Source organism: Mesoplodon densirostris, chromosome 18, assembly GCF_025265405.1.
Source record: "Mesoplodon densirostris isolate mMesDen1 chromosome 18, mMesDen1 primary haplotype, whole genome shotgun sequence".
NCBI classification, from domain to species: Eukaryota; Metazoa; Chordata; class Mammalia; order Artiodactyla; family Ziphiidae; genus Mesoplodon; species Mesoplodon densirostris.
The window spans coordinates 27641379-27664903 of NC_082678.1; the positions used below are offsets into that span (position 1 = coordinate 27641379).

The 23525-nt window shown below is 39.8% G+C and overlaps 1 protein-coding gene across 1 annotated transcript in view; it reads left to right on the forward strand.

The window, feature by feature from the left end:
* Nucleotides 1-23525, forward strand: part of LOC132479150 (uncharacterized) — an 82220-nt gene that overhangs the window by 13919 nt on the left and 44776 nt on the right. Inside the window, 12 exon segments of the mRNA XM_060082730.1 lie at nt 5077-5195; nt 7229-7590; nt 7592-7833; nt 7835-8295; nt 8525-9264; nt 9684-9788; nt 14168-14217; nt 15734-15872; nt 15991-16146; nt 16255-16451; nt 16862-16942; nt 22908-22979. Of these exon segments, the coding sequence (XP_059938713.1) occupies nt 5077-5195; nt 7229-7590; nt 7592-7833; nt 7835-8295; nt 8525-9264; nt 9684-9788; nt 14168-14217; nt 15734-15872; nt 15991-16146; nt 16255-16451; nt 16862-16942; nt 22908-22979 (2724 nt within the window).

Consider the following 23525-nt stretch of genomic DNA (forward strand, 5'->3'; position numbering starts at 1 on the left):
AATATCATTTCTTTTAACAGCTTTTTGAGGTATAATTGACATGCAATAATCTGTGTTCACACACACACATACATACACACCATGGAGACATCACGAAACTCAAAATGTCCATCACCTCAGAAAGTTTCTTAATGTCTCTTTGTAATTCTTCCTTCCCATCGTTCCTTGCACTTCCCAATCGCCATGCAACCATTGATCTGCTTTCTGTTTGCATTTTCTAGAATTTTATGTAAATGGAATCATACAGTGTATACTTTTTTCTAACTGGCTTCTAACCCAGCATGATTATTTTAATCTTCATCCATATTGTTGTATATATCAGTAATTCATTTCTGTTTATTGCTGGATAGCATTCCTTTATATGGAGGTACCACCATTTATGTATTGACCATTGATGGACATTTGAGTTGTTTGAGTCTTTGTCTATTACAGATAAAGTTGCTATGAATATTTGTGTACAAGTCTTGTATGGATGTCTACTTCCATTTCTCCTGGGTAAATGCCTGCCTGTAGAATGGCTGCATCATTGGTAAGTGTATGTTTAAGTTTTTAAAAAATACCCATTTTCCATAGTGGTTTGATCATTTTACATCTCTACCAGCAGTGTACGAGAGCTGCATTTTCTTCACGTTGCGGCCAACATTTGCTATGCTCAGTATTTTTAATTTTAGGTAGTTTAATAGGTGTGTAGTTGTATCTCACTGTAGCATCCCTAATGATTAATCATGTCAAACATCTTTTCATATGCTTATTTTCCATCTGTATATCTTTGAATCTTTTAGCTATATTTTTCTGGAGTTTTGAGAGTTCTTTATATATTCTGGAAATTAGTCCTTTATCCAATAGGTAAGTTGCTAGGTATTTTCTCCCATTCTGTGACTCATCTTTTCGTTCACTCAGGAGTGTCTTTTGCAGGGCAGAAATTCTTAATTTCGATGGTGTCTAATTTATCTATTTTTTTCTTTTATGCATTATGCTTTTGGTGTTGTATCTAAGAAATCTTGCCAAACTCAAGGTCATAAAATTTTTCACCTGTTTTGTTCTAGACGTTTTATAGTTTTATGTTTTACATTTAGATCTTTGAACCAATTTGAGTTCACTTCTGTATATGGTTTAGATCAAGTTCATTTTTTTTTTTTCTTTTTGCACCTGGATATTCAGTTGTTCCAGCGTCATTTGTTGAAAAGACTATCATTTCTCCACTGAAATGCCTTTGAACCTGAAAGTCAGTTCTCCACATCTCTCTACTTCAGAACTTTGTATTCTGTTCCTTTGGTCTTTTTGTCTATCTTTACACTACTATCACAATGTCTTGAAGGTGTAGCTTCATAATCCTTGAAATCAGTTACTGTTAGCTCTTCAACTTTGTTCTTTCGCAAAGTTGTTTTAGTTATTCTAAATTTTATTTCCATATGAATTTTAGAATTGGCTTGTCAATGTCTATAGAAAAGCCTACTGGGGTTTTGATGTATAAATCGATTTGGGGAGAATTGATGTCTCAACAATATTGAATCTTCTGATCCATGAATACTTTATATCTCTCCATTTATTTAGGTCTTTCTTAATTTCCCCCGGCAACATTTTACAGTTTTCAGTGTGCAAGTCTTTTGTCAGATTTATTCTAAGTATTTTATATGTTGGATTCTTTTATAAGTAGCATTTTAAAACTTTGATCTCTGATTGTTTGTTGAGACAAATTCATCTTTTTGTATGTTGATCTTGTACCCTGCAAACTTGATAAACTCATTTATTAGTTCCAGTAGCATTTTCGTAGCTTCTGTCAGGTTTTCTACATAATCATGTTATCTGCAAATAAAGATAGTTTTACTTCTTCCTTTCCATTCTGAATGTGTCTTTTCCTTTTGTTGCCCTATTGCACTGGCTAGAACCTTCAGTGCCATGTCACATAGAAGCAATGAGAGCAGATATCCTTGCCTTGTTCCTGATCCTGGTGAGAAAGTACTTTGTCCTTCACCATTAAGTATGATGTTAGGTTTTTTGTAGAAGTCATTTATCAAGTTGAGGAAGTCTCCTTCCATTCCTAGTCTACTGAGGGCTGTTTTTTTTTCTTTAATCAGGAATGTATGTTAGATGTTTTCATTCTTTTCCTGCATCTATTGCAGTGATTATATGATTTTTCCCTTCTTTTCTTAATTTTTTTATTTATTTTTGGTTGAATTGGGTCTTCATTGTTGTATGTATCCAGTATTCTTAATCTTTTATGTAGATCCATATTCCAATCTGGTGTCATTTTCCTTCTGCTTAAAAATACTTCTTTTAACATTTCTTATTGTGAAAGTCTACCAGTAATGAATTCTTTCAGCTTCTGTTTGTCTGAGATAGTCTTTATTTTGCTTTTGTTTTGACAGATGTGGGTATAAAATTCTAGCTCGATAGAATTCAATTCACTACTTTAAAGATGTTATTCCACTGAGTTCTCGTTTACGATTTTTCAAGCACGAATTCTGCTGTCATTGTTATCTTTGTTCCTCTGTATGTAGTGTATAATTTTTTCCTCTGGCTCCTTTTAAATTCTTCTCTTTATTGCTGGTTTTGAGCAATTCGATTATTTTTTGTGCCTTGGTGTAGTTTTGTCCATGTTTCTTCTGCTGAAAGTTCATTGATCTTCTTGACTTTGAGGGTTTATAGTGTTTACCAATTTGGAAAAATTTTGGCTATTATTTCTTCAAATTTTTATATTTCTCCTCTCCTTCATGGACTCTAAGTACACATGTATTAGGCCACTTGAAGTTGTTGCACAAGTCACTGAGGCTCTATTCATTTTGTTGTTGTTTTGTTACTCCTTTTGTTTCATTTTGGATAGTTTCTGTTGCTATGCCTTAATGTTCACTGACCTTCTGCCGTGTCTAATTAGCCTTTAACCTCCTGCAATATCTTTTTCATTTAGACATTGTTTTTAATCTCTAGAAGCTCAATTTAGGTCTGTTTTACATTTTCCATGCCTACACTTAACATTTTCAGTGTTTAGTCTGGGTGTTTTAACATATGAAATACAGTTATAATAACTTTTCTTCATGTATAATAACCTTTTAAAAGTTCTTTTCTGCCAATTCTAACATCTGTATAGATTATGGGTTATTGTTGATTGATTGCCTTTTCTCCTCAGTATGGGTCATATTTTCCTACTTCTTTGCATGCTTGCCTGCAATTTTTCATATGATCCCAGATATTGTGAGTTTTAGTTTATTGTGTGCTATGTATATTTATATTCCTGTAAAATGCCTGGGCTCTGTTTTGGGTGAAATTAGGTTACTCAAAACAATTGTATTCTTTTAGGTCTAGCTTTTAAGGTTCGTTGGGTAGGAGTCCAAGTAGCCTTTAGTCTGGAGCTCATTATTTGCAACTACTGAGACAAGTCCTTTCTGAGTATCATGAGGTTTTCCAGTCTGACTTGTAGGAACAGGTACTATTCCTACAACCCTGTGTGATATCCAGTTGTTCTTCTTATTAATCCTTTCATGTGGTTCTTTTCCTGGCATCAAGTTATTCCTCACACAAATGTATTGACCCATACTTTGTTGAATTCTCAAGAGATCCCTCTGCATATCTCCAGAGTTCTTTGTCTGTGCACTTCTTTTCTCTCTGATACTCTGCTTTGTGAACTCTAGTTACCTTGGTTTTCCCAGACCCTTATCTCCATTTCGTCTGTCAGGGAGCCCACTAGTCTCTGTCTGGACTTCTCTTCCCTGTACCATGACGTGGATACTCTCTCAGAGAAGTAAGGGCAATTATAGGGATCACTTCATTTATTTCCCATCTCCTCGGGAATCACTGAAATGTATTGCCTGAGGTTCAGTTTCTTGAAAACTGTTGTTTCATTATGTTCCATCTGATTTTTTTCTTGTTTCAGCTGGGAGGTTAAGTTGGCCCTTGTACTTCATCTTGGCCAGAAGCCAATAATATTCTTTAAGTCTGTTTTGTTTTGATACAGGATCCAATTAAAGATTAGGCATTGCATGTCATGTCTGTGTTTCCGTTAATCTAGAATTTTTCCCTACTATTTCTTTTGGTCTTTTAAGACATTGGCTTTTTTGAAGAGTCTAAGCCAGTTGTCTTGTAAATTGCCCCACAATCTGTATTTGTCTGTTTCCTCATTAGATTCAAAGTAAACATTTTGGGGAAGAATACTATATAGGTGATGTATTCTTCATACTTCATCACTTGAGGTGGCCCATTGCTAAGTTTGATCACTTGGTTAAGGTGGTCTATTCCATATCTCTCCATTGTAAAGTTATTTTTCCCCTTGGTAATTGATAAATAATATGTGGGGTGATCCTTGGGATCAGTGAAGATCCTACTTTCAAACAACTCTTCACCCAACTGTGCATCAATGATAATCCTTGTCTGAATCGATTATTACATTGATAGTTGCAAAATAACACTTTCCTAATTCTATCCTTCCTTTTGCATTTATTAGCTGACATTATTCTATAAAGAAGAGCTCCCCCACTTTTCATTTGGAGTATCATTATGAACTCATGTGCTTTTTTTTCAATTAACTACGTTATACCTTATTATAATGATAATGTTATTCTTTGGAATGTTCCTTTTGTCCAGATTTGGTCAATGCGATCTCTGTTATTGTTTAGCCACATGATGCTTTTTTATTACTAGAATAATTTCTAATATATTACTCCTCACAAATAGGAACTGAGAAAGTGACTCCAGAATGTGCGGTCTTCTTCATACTCTTCTTAGAAGTCTGCCTTCTTCCTGTGTACTCTCAACCCAAAGTGAGGCTTTTGGGTTGGAAGGAGATACTTCTGAATTAAACTACAGTTCAGTGTCACCCAATTCTAATCGCTATTCCCTTTTTTCTAGGCATATCATACCTACTGCCATCCTAATCCTTCTGTTGGGCACCTCTCTCCTCCTCTATATTTATTTCCAACTGTCAAGGGCAGCAATTGGCCAACCGGCCCCTATCCAGTTCTATAGCCCATATGCCCCAAGAACTCCTTTTTGCACTGGTCTGTGGAGGCCTTGGCCTACCTCTTCTACCTACTCAGGTAACTCTTTTACCACGAATTTAATTACCTGTGTTTCCATTTATAGGATCTTACCCAGCCGTAGGGCCTGCTGCCTCTGCCAATTTAAAAATACTATTGAGGTTGTCTGTGAGACAGTCAAGCTGCGTTGTGACAGTGAACGCCTGAGGGACGTCACACGTTGTGGTGAGTCTCAATTGCGGGATAATACATTTTTAATTTTTAATTTAATTTGTTATTTTTAATCAAGGATGATACATTTTAAAACTAATGATGTAATTACATTATTTTAATACATTCATTTAGAGTTCCAGCTCCCTAAATTTCTAAGAATTACCCCCTTGCTAAAAATCAGATTCTTGGTTACATTATTAAGCTAAGAAGAGCTCAGTTACATTATTAGCTTCATAATGTAACTGATCTGCATATGTAAAGGAACCAGAGAAAGGAATGGAAGGGGTAAGGGAATTCACATTAATGGCCACATATCCTATGCTGCCCTCTCTGCAAATGACAACTTATTCACATAGTACATCACAGTTTGTAAACTGATTTTATATACATTAGGTCTCAAGTACCCTTTGTCTTATAAGACAGGTGTAAATATATTTTTGTTTATTTGGTTTGTTTCTGCAATTTTATAAAGAGTGCAAGTGATGCTGTTTTATGTCCTATCTGGAGCCTGAGAGTTTCTGGTTCCATAACCAGAAGCTGCTACCAAGCCCTTCTAATGCATGGGAGAGCTAGTTATTTCTTTGACTGTCCAGCTCTGAACTTGCTCTGAATCGCAAGTTTTTCTATCCACAAAACACTCAGGGGCTTTCAACGATTTTTCTATATATTAGATTTATGGGCACTAACTTGATGACTTCCAAAATGTGCTTTCATGCCCAGGTAACTTGAATACAGGTCTCTTTCAGTGATCTAGAGCACATCATAAATAATAGCACTTTGCCACTTATATAAAGACAATATTGCTGATTTTTCAACACAGTTTTTTTTTTTTTTTTTTTTCCTTTGGCCACCAAGCTGGTGGGATCTTAGTTCCCCCAGCAGGGATTGAACCCGGGCCACAGCAGGGAAAGTGCCGGGTCCTAACCACTAGACCACCTGGGAACTCCCCCAAACATTTTTTTTACTAATTATATTATTCCCTTCTCCCCCAGAAGTGGGCAGAAAAAGCATTTTTAATCTCCTTTTACAGGTGAGGAAAAACAAGATCAGCGGTGTTAAGTGCTATGACCCTAGGGCCCCGATCTCCTGTCCCCAGTTTGGGGCTCTCTGCTAGCCTCTGCTCCTCCTTTCTCATGACCCTTCCCTCCTCCTTTGACCCTCACCAAAAATACTTTTAATCCTTTTGGGAGACAAGCCCAGCTACACAATGGTACACATTACCTTCACACAGTCAGAAGATTTGGATGGTTCCCCAAGTAGAGCTGGAAATATTAGAAGTAAAATGAATTGAAAGCAAAGTAGCCATCTGACAGAAGTTGCTTTTTCCCGTCTACATTTTAGGGCCTCAAGTATTATTCCATTGATTTGTTGAACATTCCACATGGGCATACAATCTGGCAAATCTCTTAACTTATACCCGAGCTCCCTGCCCAAATTTTAGCAAAGAGCCAGGGCGGACATAGTGTTTTTTTCTGTATAGAGGCTTCTGTTATGGGGACTGGGATATATAGAAGCAGGGACTAAGCAAAGGACTCAGTGGGTAGTTGGAGAAGGACATGTCCAGATGACGACCTGTTAGCGGCGGTGGTTGTCGTGGAGATCTGTGATAGCAGCAAGAACACAAGCACACTGAAGAGGTGGAGAGAGGAAGCCTCACACTCCCGTGCCTTTGAGGCAGGACAGGATGGGGTATATGAATGTGAGGAGTCACAGTAGATCTGCAGAGAGTCCAGCTGATTAGGGGAATATTTGTCTTCCATCCAGCCTTGGCTTTTCTTGAGTACTGACCCCTGGGAACCAGTGGAGTAATCCTGAATATAGTTCCTATATTTCACGCTACAGAATTTTCTGAGTAGATAGTCCCTTTTTCAAGAGAGACCTTTCTCACATTTTGTTGTTGCCAGTCATAGGCTTAAGTGTGGGTTTCTTTTTCTCCTAAGTGGCACTCAAACTTTGACTGATTCCTAATTTCTTTGGCTGTGGACTGACAAAAGGCTGTCCCATCAGTCTTCAATGATCAAAAACAGTCCCTTCTCTTTTGACAGATGAAGAAACATCTATAGAGAATGCAGGAGGATCGTTGATGAAGGTGTTACAAGCCCAGAAGAAGAACAACAGCACCGAGCTGACTATTGAGTCAGAGAGGACGTCCTCACCTAACAGTGCTGTCAGCTTGTCAGGCTTCATGAATGAGCAGCTGGACTTTAATAATAAAAGTGATATTATCAGTACACTAAATTACATACTGCCTTATATCTCAGAGGGAAATCTAGGAGATGTGGAATCAACATTATTACCATTCATTCAACTTCTTTTTTCAAATACACAAGATGGACATATGCCGCTGGGCCTTTTGAAAAACAATACAAGGAGCCCTTCTGTTAAACCTGTACCCAACAATTCAACTAAAAAAAAACAAATTGAGGGAACTCCATTTTGTGGAAAATTTGTTAGATGCAGAAACTCAAGAAAAAATTGATGAGGTTAAAAAGGAAGAAAAACCTGCCACGTGTACGCGTTCCAACCTTTTAAGTGCCATGTTTACACGCTACATCTTTCAAAAGAAATTAGAAACTGCCCAACCACAGAAAGACAGCCTAGCAAAGATTGAGAGTACAGAGGAAAAGCTGGTGAGAGTGAACAAGGTCCTCAAGGGGCATACAGAAAATGCACCTCAAAGCAGTGGGAGATGAGAGCGTCAGGAGGAAACAGAATGCCCAGCCATCTGTGGCGAACACTGCCAAAGAATGAAAGCTCAGGAGGCCATCCCCAAGAAAGCTGAAACAGCTCCTCATGGTGCAGAGGCCCAGGAAGCTGGTGGGAAAGTCCTCCGATGCAGAGTCTTCATTCATAAAGGAACACAAGGCCGCAGGCTCCTCTCCCCTCAAACCGTACTTCAAGGGCAGGCCTTGTGCCTCCATCCCGCCAAAATCCCCATCTGAGGTTAAAAGCAAATCAAAAGACTTATCCAACGCTATTCATGTTTTCGAAGATGCAAAGGCAAGAGTTAGAAATATTAAGGACTTCGAATTAATCTCACATTCTGGAAAAAAAAAATACATCTTCCATAAAATTAGGTCTCATCGGGTCCACAGAAAACCCAAAGTTAAAAAGCATCGAGGGGCTTCCCTGGTGGCACAGTGGTTGGGAGTCCGCCTGCCGATGCAGGAGACACGGGTTCGTGTCCTGGTCCGGGAAGATCCCACATGCCGTGGAGCGGCTGGGCCCGTGAGCCATGGCCGCTGAGCCTGTGCTTCCGGAGCCTGTGCTCCGCAACGGGAGAGGCCACAACGGTGAGAGGCCTGTGTACCGCAAAAAGAAACAAAAAGAAAAAAAAAAAGGGAGTCAAAAGTTCAGAAAGAAAAGTTCACTTGATAGAATGATGCTTGCAAGCCCTCCGTTTTCTGTCGTGAGGAGTCTCATAAATTCCCCTCCACGAGAGGCTGTTTCATCTTCAGGAGAAGTGACTTCTCAGGAAAATCCTTTTCCAGAATTATTTTCTCTTTCAGACCCTTCTGCAGAAAACACTACTTCAGAAAACAATACTGCACAAAATGTTTCTGAAGCAATTATTTCTACAGGAAACGCTACTCTGCCAGGAGGAACCGGCCCTGGAAACACTAGCCATAGGAACGTCTCCACTGCACATTCTACTGTCGCTGCAGACAACAGTATGCCAGCTGTTCAACACAGCAACAAAACACAATGGGAGCACCACAACATGGTCACTGAATTATCCTCTAAGCCCACAGGCTTCACTTTCCCAGGGCTCGCATCCCCGGGTGATCAAGTTGAAACTCAGCTAAACCAGCAGCTCTGGTCCCTCATCCCCAACAATGACGTGCAAAGGCTCATTTCTCATGTTATCCAGACTTTGAAAATAGACTGCTCGGACACCCACGTGCAGCTGGCCTGTGCCAACCTCATCTCTAGAACAGGCCTCCTGATGAAGCTTCTCAGCAAGCAGCAAGAAGTAAATGTGTCCAAAGCGGAATGGGATATGGACCAGTGGAAAGCTGACAACTCTATCAGTGAGAGCACAGAAGCCCAGAGTGAGCAGAAAGAGCAGGAGTCAAGTGAGGTGAGGATAACCCCTGACACGTGGGACTTGGACTTTTACTCAGTTTAGGACATGCCATTAACGTGCCCAAGCGGGAATACCACGGGCTCCTAGTCAGTATCTTATCTTCAGCCATGAAACGGGCTAAGACAGTGATCTCCAACTTTGCTCATTGAGAGAGTGTGTCACTATTCCTAGGGTAGACGCGAAAAGGACATAACACAAGATAAATAAATTGTAGATAAATTGTAGAAGAAAATGCTAATGATAAGACTAATAACATTAAATTTGGCTTGTTCTTATAGAAGCTACTCGCCTGGAAGGATTGGGTTTCATAGTAGTTTAAGAATAGTTAGCTATCGTTTAGAATAGGATGAAGAATCGTAAGTTTTCATCCCTTCTATCTCCTTGTTTTTAAAAATTGTGATATATTTCTTTAGCTCACAAAAGAAGTTCCAGGTTATGACTATAACAACAAACTCATCTTGGCAGTATCTGTACCTGTGGTAGTGACGATTTGTGTTAGAATTCTCTGTCTCATTGAGGTAAGGACAATAATTAATTCAGATTCAGAACCCAGAAACTGAGAATCAAATCCACCTTTCCACCTGCTACTACTTGATTCTTCCCTTTAGCCATGAGGACTGACATACACTTTGTTCTTTTAATGAAAAGTATATTCCCAGGATGTTTTTTTTTTGTGGTTTTTTTTTTTTTTTTTTTGGCTGCGTTGGGTCTCCATTGCGGTGCATGGGCTTCTTACTGAGGTGGCGTCTCTTGTTGTGGAGTACGGGCTGTAGCTGCACGGGCTCAGGAGTTGTGGCACACTGACTTAGTTGCTCCGCAGCATGTGGGACCTCCCCAGGCCAGGGATCGAACCTGTGTGCCCTGTGCTGGCAGGCGGATCCTTAACCATTGCACCACCAGGGAAGTCCCCACAGGATTTTTAAAAGGAACTTCACTCCCAGGAGATCCCTATGGAATTGGATCCATGATAACAAGCTATTGGACTATTTTGACAAGGAAGTTTATAAGAAGGCCAGAGTTGACATGATAGTAAATTTTCTTCAACTCAAGAAAGTATGCTGATTTGAGGTCCTCACCAGTCACTCTCATTCTACCGTTGATTTCTTTCCTTCTTGGCTGAAGTGATGAGAGATATAGGATCTCCATACTCAAGGAGCTATCAGTCACCCTGGGAGGGCTAAAAGGACATGCCTAAAAGACAAAAGTGTGATCTCGTCAATTCCTCAGGTTTACTTAGCAGCTTTCTTCTCCGGTGTATTAGGAATTGTGTAGATAGGTTCCATTAAAACACTGCAAGTAAAATCTTGCAGCAGGCTACCCTCAAATAGTTATAGTAGCCTATTCCTGGAGCTAGCCTGTTTACCTTTTGTTCAGTTACCTAGTGGTTTATTACTTTTCCCAGCAGGCAGTTGCTAACATTAAAAGAGTGATTTAGGCTGACAGTCTTGATTCTACCCTACCACTCCACATTACTTTAGTTATCTTTTCTCCTGTAATGGCAGCCCTCCATTCCAGCCAAAGCAGCTCCTCACTATACGCTAGTTACACCATACCCATTCCTACTTTTGTCTGTGCCTTTGTCCATCGAAAATTCCTTTATTTTGCTTTGCCTGTGGAACTCCTATGAATCTCTGAAAAGCCAACTCAAGTTCAGATATCTTTCTCTGTAAAGCCTTCCCTGAATACTCCAGCCCTCCTGATCCTAGTCCTGTGAGGTTTGTCACCAATTCTGAGGGGCCATAGCAAAGCAATCCCCTCCCCTCAGAACTCACAAAAGTGGTAAGCAGTTTTTTGAAAGGCAGCCCCCCAGGAGAGAACCACCAAGGTTAGCACATCATGGAGCTGAGCAGAGATGTGTAAGGACCAATGGCTTCCTGGCCTATCACACTTGAATCAAACCTGACATGATGTACTAACTTCTAAAGAGAAATGTGTCTATCTGCAGGAGGGTTGGTCAGTAGTGAAAGCATAGAAAAGGTGAGGAGAGACCAACATGGGCAGTGCCCATCCTCACATTGCCCAAGAGTAGAGATGGCACCTTAGGCAGCATAACTGCCGAGTCAGGCCCACTAGCCAGGCTGCCTGTTGAGGAGATGGATGGATCCAGTTACCTCAGGCCTTCCCATTAAATTCTGGACTCAGCTGATTCCTTTTCTAATTCTGTTGTCACCAAGTAGCCTTCGATTCTGTGATTGTGCTTCAGTGTGCCACGGAGGCCTGTCCCCACAGAAGGTAATTCTCTGATTGTGTAGACACAGATGCCCTGTGTGTAGAACAGATGTATTTCTCATTGTCAAGTAATAATTTGGCATTCTGATGTTTGATCAATCCTGTGATATTGCTCAAGTGAGACTGCCACAACAGGAAGACGTGAGTTCTCGCTTGGTGAGGAAGAGTATGATTTCTGAGCCTAGGAGGCTGGGGACTAGCTTGCTAGTCATTGGCCATTGCCCAGACTGTACCCTCTACATCTCAGGTGGCATATGGCCTTTGGCATTTTTAGAATTTCTGTAAAGTCCCCTTTTTCTTGTTTTCAACTTCTTGCATTTGTTTTGTTTTGTTTTGTTTTGTTTGGGCCTGTGTGATCTTAGTTCCCCAAGTAGGGATTGGACCTGTACCCTCGGCAGTGAAAGCGAGGAGTCCTAACCGTTATTTCCTCTCCCCACATATACGATAAGCTTTTGGAGGACAGGGGCCACGCAGTGTCCTTCCTATGGTAGACAATAATGGTGTTCAACGGAAGAGAGATGAGGCGTTATGTCGATTCCACAGTGAGGAATAATTCAACCGAATATTTATTTGAAGTAGGATAGAGTCCAGCAATAGACCCCTGTGTTCTTAAGACTTTTGAAATGTCATCTTTTAATATTGCAGTCAGCGGAAGAAAATGAATAAATGGTGATAGAATAGCTGCCTAAGTATTTGGGGGGTAAATAGCAGATCCCCATGTTTCATCTTAAATAAACATATATCCATAAATGTGAAAAAAGACCACATAAAGGTATTAGAAGAAAATAAAAGCAGTATTTCTATAATCTTCTGGTGGGAAAGAGCCTTCAGAGCCTGATGCCACAAGCAGAGCCTTTGATATATTCCACCATCTTGTCTGTGACACCAGCTTAGCACTGATTCATGCCAAGCGTAAGATGAAGAGTTTTCCATATATTGTTTGATTTAAAGCCCACAGTCCTGTGAGGATGATATTACTATCCCTCCCTCATAGATGAAGGAGATCAGTGTAAGGCCCCAGCGGCCAAACCCAAAGCAGAAGGCAGTTTCACCCGACTGCAAAGCTGGTGCTCCCTACTGCACTCTTTTGTCTTGTCTCCTTAGAGACAAAAACACTGGAAATATTCGAAACACTGAAATTCAATGAAAGCCAGTATTTCTTTACCATAAAGAGTTTTTGTTTGTTTGTTTCGAAGTGGTGGGGTTTGGCCATGCTGTGCAGCTTGCAGGATCTTAGTCCCTTGACAAGGGATTGAACCTCGGGCCACAGCAGTGAAAGAGCCACGCCCTAACCAGTGGACCACCAGGGAACTCCCAAGAGTTTTATAAGTCAACAAGAAGCAGACAAACAGTCCAGGGGAAAAGGGGGCAAGGGCTGTGAAGAGTAGGAGGTGTGTTGACAGTCTGCCACCATATCTGCCTGTCGTCTCCTCATGGCTCATGTGGGGTGGGTTTCGTTAGCCAGGCCTTTGTCACCTCGTGACGTAAAAACCATCTCTAATATTTTCTTCAAGTACTTTTATAATCTGTCCAGAATTTGTTGTATTTGTTTGTTCGTGTGGTTGAGGTAGGGGATCTAACTTTTTCCCCCTACATGAAGATCTGATTCTTTTCAAATCTTTCACTGAATGGTTTATTCCTTCTTCCCTGGTCTAATATGCTATCTTCATCTGGATGCTGTTCTGTGATCCAGTTATCTTGTCCTGTACCAGTACTGATATCACACTGCTTACTTCCAGTTGCTCTATAACATATTTTATATCTGGTAGGGCAAGGTCCTACTCTTTGACCTTCTTTTGCATACATCTCATAACTATTCTTACATATATTCTCTACCAAATGTCAGCTGGCCAGGTTTTATTTAAAAATTATTTTGGCTATAAAATGGATTGCATTGAATTTTTAGTTTCATTTGAAGAGAATTGACCTCTTTACAACATTCTAGGAGGATGGTATCTCATGCCATGTAAGTACTTCTTAACGTCCTTCAAAAAAGTTTTAATATTTTCATCACATAGGTCTTACAAATTTGTGGCTAAATTTATTCCTAGGTGCTTTATGCATTTTTATTGATATAGTGAACGGGAGGTTCCTTCTGTTTTTTAGTTAGTTAGTTGTGTTATATGGGAAAGCTATTGAGGCTAATATGTTGATCTCTTGATTTTGTATGGAGCCATCTTACTCATGTTACTTCCAATAAAATTTCAGTTGATTCTTTTGGTCTTTTTGGGTCCCTTGTTTCATATGCAGATATGTTTGTCTCTTCTTTCCAGTACTTCGTTTTTCTTATCGTACTGATTAAGACCTCCTCCACAGTGCTCAATAGTAGCAGTAATGATTGGGCATCCTACTCTTGTTCTTGACTTTAGAACAATGCTTAGGTTTCTGCCAGATACTTTTATTTTCTTTTCCTACTTCTGAGAGTTTTTATTAGGAATTATCTGTTGAACGTTATCTAAAACAGTCAATAAAATATATCGCCAGCTGCATGCAAGACCCTAAGTTAGGTACTGTGGAAGAGTCAAAGGATTCTTAAACAGGGTAGAATTCCTTTCCTTGAAAGAGTTATCATCTTACTGGATAGATAAGATTTAAAGTCAAAAGGAATGAATAAGGATTTGGAAATAGTTGTAATGGATAATCATGATCCTGTTTTCTTTCAAAGCAGATTTCTTCTCCTAGAATTTCAAAAGAGGAAGATAGAAAAAGAAGCAGAAGGTAAATATTGGTCTTTGAAAGCAGAAATTTACAACTAGAGGAGAACTTAGAACTCATCTCTTTCAGTTTCCTCAGCAAAGGCAGGAAGAACGCTTGATTACCCTAATGGTTTACCCTAGTTTATTTCTCAGCAGAATTAGCTCCGCAGCCCAAGCTGAGTTAGAAGAGGACTGGCACACATTCATCTGCTCTCACTAGTCCTTTAAGGAAAGAGGGTGGACGGGGAGAGGTTTTGGTTGTACCTGTTCCTGCTGGGCGGATGCCTGGCTCCCAGGCATCAGGCCAGGCCAGAGGCCTTCTAGGAGGCTCTGGGGTAGGGAGGGCCACATGGTTGTGGATTTAGGGGCTGGCCTCACTCAAAGCTGACGAAAGGTAGAACATAGGAGTCCCTTCTGGAAAGTGGCAAGAAAACTTCCCTTCTCATCCTACTGTTTTTCAGGCCCCTACTCTCTATTCCCTTTATCCAAACCTCATAGAATTTTAACCGGGAGAAACTTTAGACAGTAGTTTGTCTCTTCCTTTTGTAATAAGGAACTGGAGAAAGAGAAAGGGAAACTATCTTGCCCCATGGTCATACTGCTAGTGATTACCAAGAAGAAGATGGTCCCTTTCCACTGAGGACTTCTCCACTGATCACACACTGTGCTTGGGCTGTGAGCTACGTTTTAGGTCACAGTTGAGTAGACACATACTATATGGACATAAGTAGTTTCTGAAACAAACTTATTGTGCACTGTGATTTTTTTCTCTTCTATTTGTATTCAAAAAGAGTATTTTGTGCTTCCCTGCTGGTCGTGGCCTTTAAACGGATTCCACAATTCACTGACACCTGAGTGACAGCCTGCAGAGTGAAAGTCAGAGAGCTATAGATGACTTTGCTCGTTGGGTTCAGGTGTTTACTTGGTGTGATTCAACGTATAGGATAGAGCAGCCAGGAAAATAAAATCACCTTCTCCCCACACCCACACCCGCAGCAAATGCTGCATGTGCGACTAAGTCCGAAGCGGACTGGTGTGAAGCGCGTCTAAGGGAGTAACGAGTTTCTGCCCAGTGCCGTTGTGCAAGTGTTTTCACTGCACGAGGGCAGTTGGCCAAGGGCAAAGAAAGGTGAACGGGGCTGAAAATCCTGCCTATGCTCCATGCTAAGCCACATACAAATGTCTCTCCAGAGACACTTGGGGTCCATTTTGGACAGACACAGAGAACTTCTGGAAGGCCAGCATGCATGCAATGATTTTCATGATCCCGGGTCTGTGGTGATTTTGCTCATTGTGATTATGGACTGAGGTCCCCATTTAGTCCTAGTGAAAGCAGAGATAACACATTGTGAGAGAGATGAAAAGTGACATGCAGCACTAACAGTGTGTGTTTTCCTCCAAGGGGCTTTTTTGGATTTCTGCTGCGTAAGAGAAGCTCAGGGGAAAGTGAGAGTCAGGTAGATGTGAGGAGGATAAAGTACTGTGGCCAGAGAAAGCAGGGGAGATGCAGAATTAATATTTCCCTTTCTGTGTTCTAGGAGGGCTTTTTCGGGAGAAGGCGGCCACTTTGGCTTAGGGGTATGTATAGGCCTCTCAGCGCCACACGCAAGGAACACATGACCCAAAAGCTACACGACAGGGAGTCTTCTGCTGAGGATGAGATATTTCTGCATCCCAGCAGGAGGCCCAAACTCGTCATCCAGAGCTCACTGAGGAGGCTGAATCTTTACTTCATCAAGAGGCCCCTGCTCAGCATCCACAGACCCCTGAGGACGTTGAATGTTTTTCACCCCAGGCAGAGGCCCAGGCTCAGCATGCAGAGCCCACTGTGGAGGTAGAACCACCTCCACTTCCGCAGGAGGCTCCATCTCAGCCTTCAGAGGCCCCTGAGGAACTAGAAACTTCAAGTCCTCAGGAGGCCCTCGCCCGGCCTTTGGAGACACTTAAGGAGGTTGTAGTTTGACCATGTGTTCATCATGGGGTAAATGAAGCTCAGCAGTCACACTTGTACAAGGTCACTGTTAAATCTCTGGCTCTGGCACTTCCCATAAATCCACAGGTCACTAAAGAGGTTGAACCTTCTCCAGTCCAGCAGAAGACCCCACCTCAGCCTCCAGAGCTCCTTAAGGAAGTTGTAGCTCAGTCTCCATTGTATCCCGAGGTGACAGTTCCAGCACAGAGCAGGATCATGCTGAGCATCCAACATCCCCCAGGATCAAGAGCAGTGGTTCTCAACCAGGGTGAGTTTGCACACAGGTGACACTTGGTAGTGTCTGGCCACAGTTTTGCTTGTCAGAACTGTATACGCTACTGGCATCTAGTGGACAGAGACCAGAGATGCTACTAAACATCCAACAGTGTACAGGGGAGCCTCCCACAGCAAAGAATTATCCAGCCCAAACTGTCAATAGTGCTGCCTAGCTAGAGAAATAAAGATCACTTAACACAAGTATTTAATGAGCATTTAGTATTTTGTATCTAATGCACCACATATATAATCATGAAAGTATAAATCATAATATCTCCCACAGTGAGATTTCTTTAGTGTATGGAGGGAGTAGTGATGTTACGTTTCATCATATATAAATGAGAATTATTGCCAATGGATAAATGTTCTGAAAGAATATCTGTTTTTCTAATTCTTTTGCTCGTGTCTTTTTTTGTAGAAATCTTGGTTGCAATTTACTCACAGAACTGAGCTTTGGAACGTTTCAGGCCTGGCATGGAATGCAGTTTTTACACAAGTTGTAAGTGAAATAGAAGATGAATACATGTAAACAACTGTGTGTAAAAGCAATCATGCAGTTATTGGTTAGCTGGGTGTAAGTAAGCCCAGTATGAATTCTGGAAAGTATGTCTTGAGAGCCATTTATTTTTTTTTTTCAAATGAGGAAACTAAGGTACAAAGAGGCCAAGAGACTTGTTTAACTCATATATATGAAAGGCTCTGCTTTCCATAGTACTGATCTTTGGCATGGTCAATTAAAGGCACCAAACAAAAACACTCAGATTAGCATTGTCATGGAATCCCACGGATGCCTCTCCAATATGAGAATGGTCCAGGAACTTCCACTTTTGAATTTCACTTTGATTCCTTTTCATGTGCAAAGTTCCTAACTGCTTAAAATGTATGCAACACAGAGCTGCAGAGAACTAAGTTGAGCAGGGTGTGGTTCAGTGGGTGTGGGTGCTTCCCCAACCATCATTAGCTCTTTTAAATGGTAAAGCAGAAAGAATTCCTGAACACCCACCACAGGGCTCTCCCCAGCCACCCAGAACATTATTTTTCAAAAAAGCATATATTGCTGAAGTGAATTATCGGTGGCCAATAGGAACCTTTGAGGTATGGAAAAAGACGTTGTTTGTGTTCAGCTGTAGTGTGAAAAATATAAAGAAAAGACTTTGCTGTGGCCTAATTCAATATGTTTTCTTTGCTGACTACTCTTCAATAAGAAGTGTGGGTTTTCCACCCCTTCAGCTCAAAACTTCTCTGATTTCTCATGGCACAAGGAAATGATAGTGGGTACGTTCAATGGCCCGAAGGCGATTTTAGACTCAAGGGAAAGAGCTCTTCTACACCTGGCTTTGGAAAAGACTCTCTTACCTGTCTTGTGGTTCAGAAATCCAGCTTCACACAGTTCCCACATTTTGGGTTAATGAAGGTGTTGAGGCTGTGTCTGGAGCTGGGTTAACAATTCCTGCAGATGCCTATCTTTAGCGGCCTCCTTCCTTTCCCTTGTTAGTTTGCTGACGCCTACCTTGGGGAGAGAGCACCGAGGGTCGGTTTTTCTTCTGTTAGCACACCGGAGAGCAGGCTCGTGAGGTCCCTTCACCAGGAGGTTTTAGTAGCGTCAGTACAACGTCTGAAACTCACCACCTTTCCTAAACATCCCAGAACACCAAGAGTTCCTTATAAGAATCAGAGTTTCACTATAGTTATGTAGGCAACACAGGACAATACATTGTGGAAATAAATAAATAAATCACAGTTTAAAAATGAATGAATTCATTCCAAAACATTCACTGAGTGCCTTGCCCACTGTCTGTGAACACTCTACTAAGTGCTGGGGATACAAAGACGCATAGGGCAGGGACTTTGTCCCCAAGAAGCTTTCATACTGGAAGGAGAAATATGGATGTTGATGGGAAAACATATATGAGAGCCATTCTAGCATCTATGCAGCAGGGTAACAAGGTGAGGGAGGGGGGTGATGAAGTAGAAAACGGGTGGTAGGTTAGAAAAGATTTGTAATGGAAGAGGCACCAACTTGTTCCTTTGGAATTTGTGCTCCTCTTAAATGACAGAAAAAGGTAGTGAAAGAATCAGAACTATCTGGTGTTGTAAATAAATTAGTACTGTACTCCGAAGACTCATTCACAGTTACTTTCAAAAGACTGTCACAGTATAGTAAGTCTTTGTTTTGGACTAAGTCTTTCTAATAGACAAAGCTAAGTTGCTTTAGGAAACATTTGCCATGGTGAGATACAAACTTTATTGCATCTCTTACCAAAGGCAAGCCACCAAGGGAAGATGCCACCCTCGAGTTAAATCATTTTACTACCTATAATGACATATTACTGGGGTGTTTATAAGTTGCTTGCATTAAATAAGTTTGGAAAAGGGCCCCAGCTGAGGTGGATTTATCCTGAATTCAATGAACCTTAGGCTTCAGGGCTCCTCACTTGCATAGGTCCCTTCCAAGGTCTTGAGAGGGGTCCTAGCGATTTTTCTATTTATAACTTTGCCTGTTTTTATTAGCTAGGATTTCCCAAAGTAGATGAGGTTCAGGCCCCACAAATCCTTGATTCATCACCGGGTGTCAGGTAATTATAAGTCAGTAGGTTTCTTGAATGAAGCCTCTATGTTATTGAGAAATATCAGGTGAAGTGGTTAGCAGTGTGGTAGTCTATTTTAAATCCGAAATCTACCTCAAAGATGAGCCAGGAGCTTATTAATAAAGTACCACTTTTTGAATGGTGGTAGTCATCATATCTCTTTCAGATAAAATCAGGAATGAAATATACTATGGAAAACCGGCAGTGGTTGATAATCCTAAATGTTAAGTATGCTTTTTTTCTCTGACTGTAAAGTGTTTCTCCTTCATTCACCTATGCAGGTCCAGACTGATGGCTTATTTTTAAAAATTCTTTTAGTCACTTCATTGGATCTAACAATACAAGCTCCATGATTTTAGAAACTGAAGGACTCTACAATGTAGAAAGGCTATATAACTTAAGCAGACAGAGCACATTCACATGCTGGCTTGTCCGTGGTACATCAATATCGTACCAAGAACATAAGCACGAACAGAGAATAAGAGGAAAATCAAAGCCTTATCCCTATTGAATTATTTACCCCATTGTTGAGAATATCAGTGTGGGAGGTGTGTCCACACTATGAAGGCAAATTGAGCTGCGGTCACAGAGCCGCCCTAATGCTCCCCCAGTCAGCTAGCATTGGTTTCCTTTACATAGCTATGTACACACAAAAGCTTACACACTTGAGGGTGTTGCCCTCACTTTTTGCTATGTACTAGAATCCTGGCAGCTTCTCAGATTTAGAAAGGCATAAACACTAAAAGCAAAAATAACTTGGGTCTGCCCTTTGGGGTGATTCAGGGTGGCTGTTTTATTTGTAATAGTTCAAAATTTTGAGATTGTCACACCTAGCAACTACTACACTTTTCTTCTCCCCACTGCATCTTATTCTTCCCACCTGTAGTATTTTCTCCCATTCTATATGTTTATTCACTTTCTTGATAGTGTCCTTTGAAGCACAAACTTTTTAGTTTTTATAAAATCCAATTCATCTATTTTTCCTTTGGTTGTTTGTGCTTCTGGTATCATATCTAAGAAACTGTTGTCTAAAGCAAGGTCATAAAGATTTACTCCTGTGTTTTCTTCTAAGAGTTTTATAGTCTTAGCTCTTACATTTGGATATTTGATCCATTTGGAGTTAATTTTCATATACGGTGTGAAGCTTCATTATTTTGTGTGTGGATGTACAGTTGTCCCAGCATCATTTGAAAAGACTGTTCTTTCCACGTTGAATTGTTTTGGCACCCTTGTTGAAAATCAATAGACTATAAATATGAGGGTTTATTGCTATCTTGTCAATTCTGTTCCATTGATTTACATGTCTGTTCTTATTCCAGTACCACACTGTGATTGCAGTAGCTTTGAACTGAGTTTTGAAACCAGGATGTGTGAGTCCTCCCACTTTGTTCTTTACCGACATTGTTTTGGTTATTCTGTTTCCTCGAATTGCCATAGGAATTTTAGAAACAGCTTGGCAATTTCTGGAAAGAAGTCAGCTGGGATTTTGATAGGAATTGCAATGGAACCATAGGTCGATTTGGGAAGTAGTGAAATTTTCATAAGATTATCTTCCAGTCCATGAATCCAGCAGGTCTTTATACTTATTTAGATCTTCTTCAATTTCTTTCAACAGTTTTGTACTTTTCAGTGTGAATCTTGCACTTACTTGGTAAAATTTTCCCCTAAGTATTATATTTGTTTTGATGCTGTTCCACATGGAATTGTTTTCTAAATTCCATTTTTCGATTACTCATTGCTGGTGTGTAGAAATAATATTGATCTTATATCCTACAACCTTGCTGAACTCATTTATTAATGCTAACAGTTATTCTCCTAGATGCCCAGGAATATGTCTTGTGGTCTTCCAGTTTCCCAGGAATACATTGGAATATTTCAAAGTGTCTGTGCACATCTCATTCCTCAGCTTTTCTTTTAAAGCTTTGCGGTTGGGTTGTTTTTTGCCCCAAACTGTTATCCATTGCCTCATGCCACCGCCATGTTAAAATATTTGCTTGAAAATGTTTTCCAGAAATGCCACCTGAGCAGAGGCTTTTCTCACTAGACAGCCCTCAGTCAGGTCAAAGGCAAGCCTTTCAAGTGAGGTCTTCCAGGGGACCACCAGACATGTAAAACAATGACAGTTCTTTGGGAATGAGGCTTTGAAGGACCTCTCAGTCCATGCTGCTCGTTCTGGTACCAGGGATGTGGGCTGTTTTTCAAGGCTACCACTGGCATGGAGACCAAAGGTCGAGGGCAAGTTAAAGCAACACAGATCTCATTGTTCTTACAGAAATTAATTTGTTTTCCTTGAATAAATTGCTCCCCCATTTACTGCCAGCATGTTGGTTAAATGTCCAGAGTTCAGAAGAAGTTGATTCTGACCATTTTTGCCAGTTTTGTTGTTGTTGTTATTGTTGCTTCTATGCAGGGATGAATTTTCAGATGTCCTTCCTCCATCATTTTTACTGATTTTCCTGCAACTTTTTAAAAAAAATCTATAAAGTCTCAATGGCCGTAGGCTAATTAAATATTTATCACAAGAGATGATTAAGGAAAAAATAAATAAAAAGAGAAATAAATAAATAAATAAATAAAAAGAGAAAATATAATTCTCATAGAGGCTTTCCCAGATGGGTAGATGAAGTTTGAAAAGGTATTTCTATATTTAGTGCTGTCAAAATTAAGGTTAAAGTAACAGATGTTTCAAAAAAAAAAAAACCCTTTTTTTTTTCATTCAGGTTAAACACAGGCTTTAGAGTCAGAACTGAGTTCAAATTCCAGCTCTGCTTCTTACGAGCTTGATGACTTAAGACAAGTTATGTAACTCCTCTGTGCCTCAGTTTCCTCATTTGTACAATTGTGTAATATATATATCACATAAGGTTACTGTGAGGATGAAATGTTAAATGCTGATCACATATGCATGGCAACCCAAAAGATATTAGTTTTGATAATTATCTTTATAATATTCTGCAAAAGTACACTAATAATTCTTGAGTAGAGTTAACCTTAAGTCAGATATTCTCTTCTTTCTTCCTGTTTCTTTTCTGTTTTTTTTTCCCCCTTATTTGTTTTAAAGAACTAAGGGGAAAAAAAAAGAAAGAAAGAAAGAACTATGAAGAAAATCTATTCCAACATTTTGGAATAAAATTTTGTTCCCCAAAATTAATTTGTTTATTTTATTGATATATAAACAAAATGTTATTTATTTATTCAGCAAACATTTATTAAATGCCTAGTAAATATTAGGCACTATGTCAGGCACAGGAATAATAATGGCAATAAAGTGTGGTCCCTGCTCTTAAGTTGCTGACAATCTAGGAGAGTGACAAGTAAACAGTTGATTACATACACAGTAACAAAGGCTATGGCACAAGAATACACACGGGACTATGTGATGAGAGTATGGCTTTCACCAGTTGCTCTTGGATTTATCTCTTCTTTGGCTCCAGAACCAAGGAATTAGCCTTATTTTTGTCTTTAGCTGAGTAGTTTAAATCATGAAATTTTTCAAACTTTGTAGAGATGAAAGAAAAACACCTTGAATTATGGAGGACACTAGAAATAGTACTTTTTTTACAGAGCAAGGGCTTCCTACCAGCATAGTCACTTCGAGGGTTTTTAACGTGAAAAGTACTTTGGCATATTTTTTCTTTGCTAGCCACTTTTTTTCTATTTTATTGTTTGTTTGTTTGTTTCTCTTCTCCACTTTATCATCTAGAGACCGGGGTAGCTCCCAGTGAAAGAGCGTTTTACAGATTCTAAGGGTGATATATAGGTAAAGACATAAAATGATATTTTTAACCTTCAAGTTCCATACCAAAAAAAATGAATATAAACTTTCATGGAAGTAATTGAAAATGCCGATAATTTTAATTCCATTCCATTTTTCAGAATTCTCAATCGTAATCCTTTGCCAACAGTTGAAGATTCTTGTCTTTTTAAAGTGCCAGCATTAAACTCTTTGTAAGTATTGTAAGAGTTTCATGGCTCATGAGATAATTTCTGCTCCTTTTTACTTTCGTCAAAAATTGAGTACTTTGGCTAAACAGTCATAATTTAGATTTTAACTGGGTTATTGAAAATAAGAGTTATTGGCAAAGAAAAGGATTAAGAAAGAATATATATGGGTAAGAGAGCCAGCAGAGGATGAGAACAGTGTTGAAGAACACATATAGATATGGAACATGAAGATGCATATAGGAATAGTATTTATCCAAGAAAGCAAAAAGGAATAAGGGGTACATTATTTTTTTTAAAAAAAAGAGTGATCAAAAGAGGTAGATGCAATTGAAAATGAGACGTGAGGATCATAGAAAATGATTGTACTGTTCAGCACCAAGGTCATTAATTTGATGATGCAAATTTAAATTTCTTCCAAAAGAGCTCTTTGGAATTATCATCTATGGCAAGTAAGAAGCCAAAGTGGAAGTAATCACATGTTAAGTATCTTCTTCAGTTTAGAAATTTTGTCTTTGGGTTTTATATCATGCATGTTTGGGCTTCTCCTTC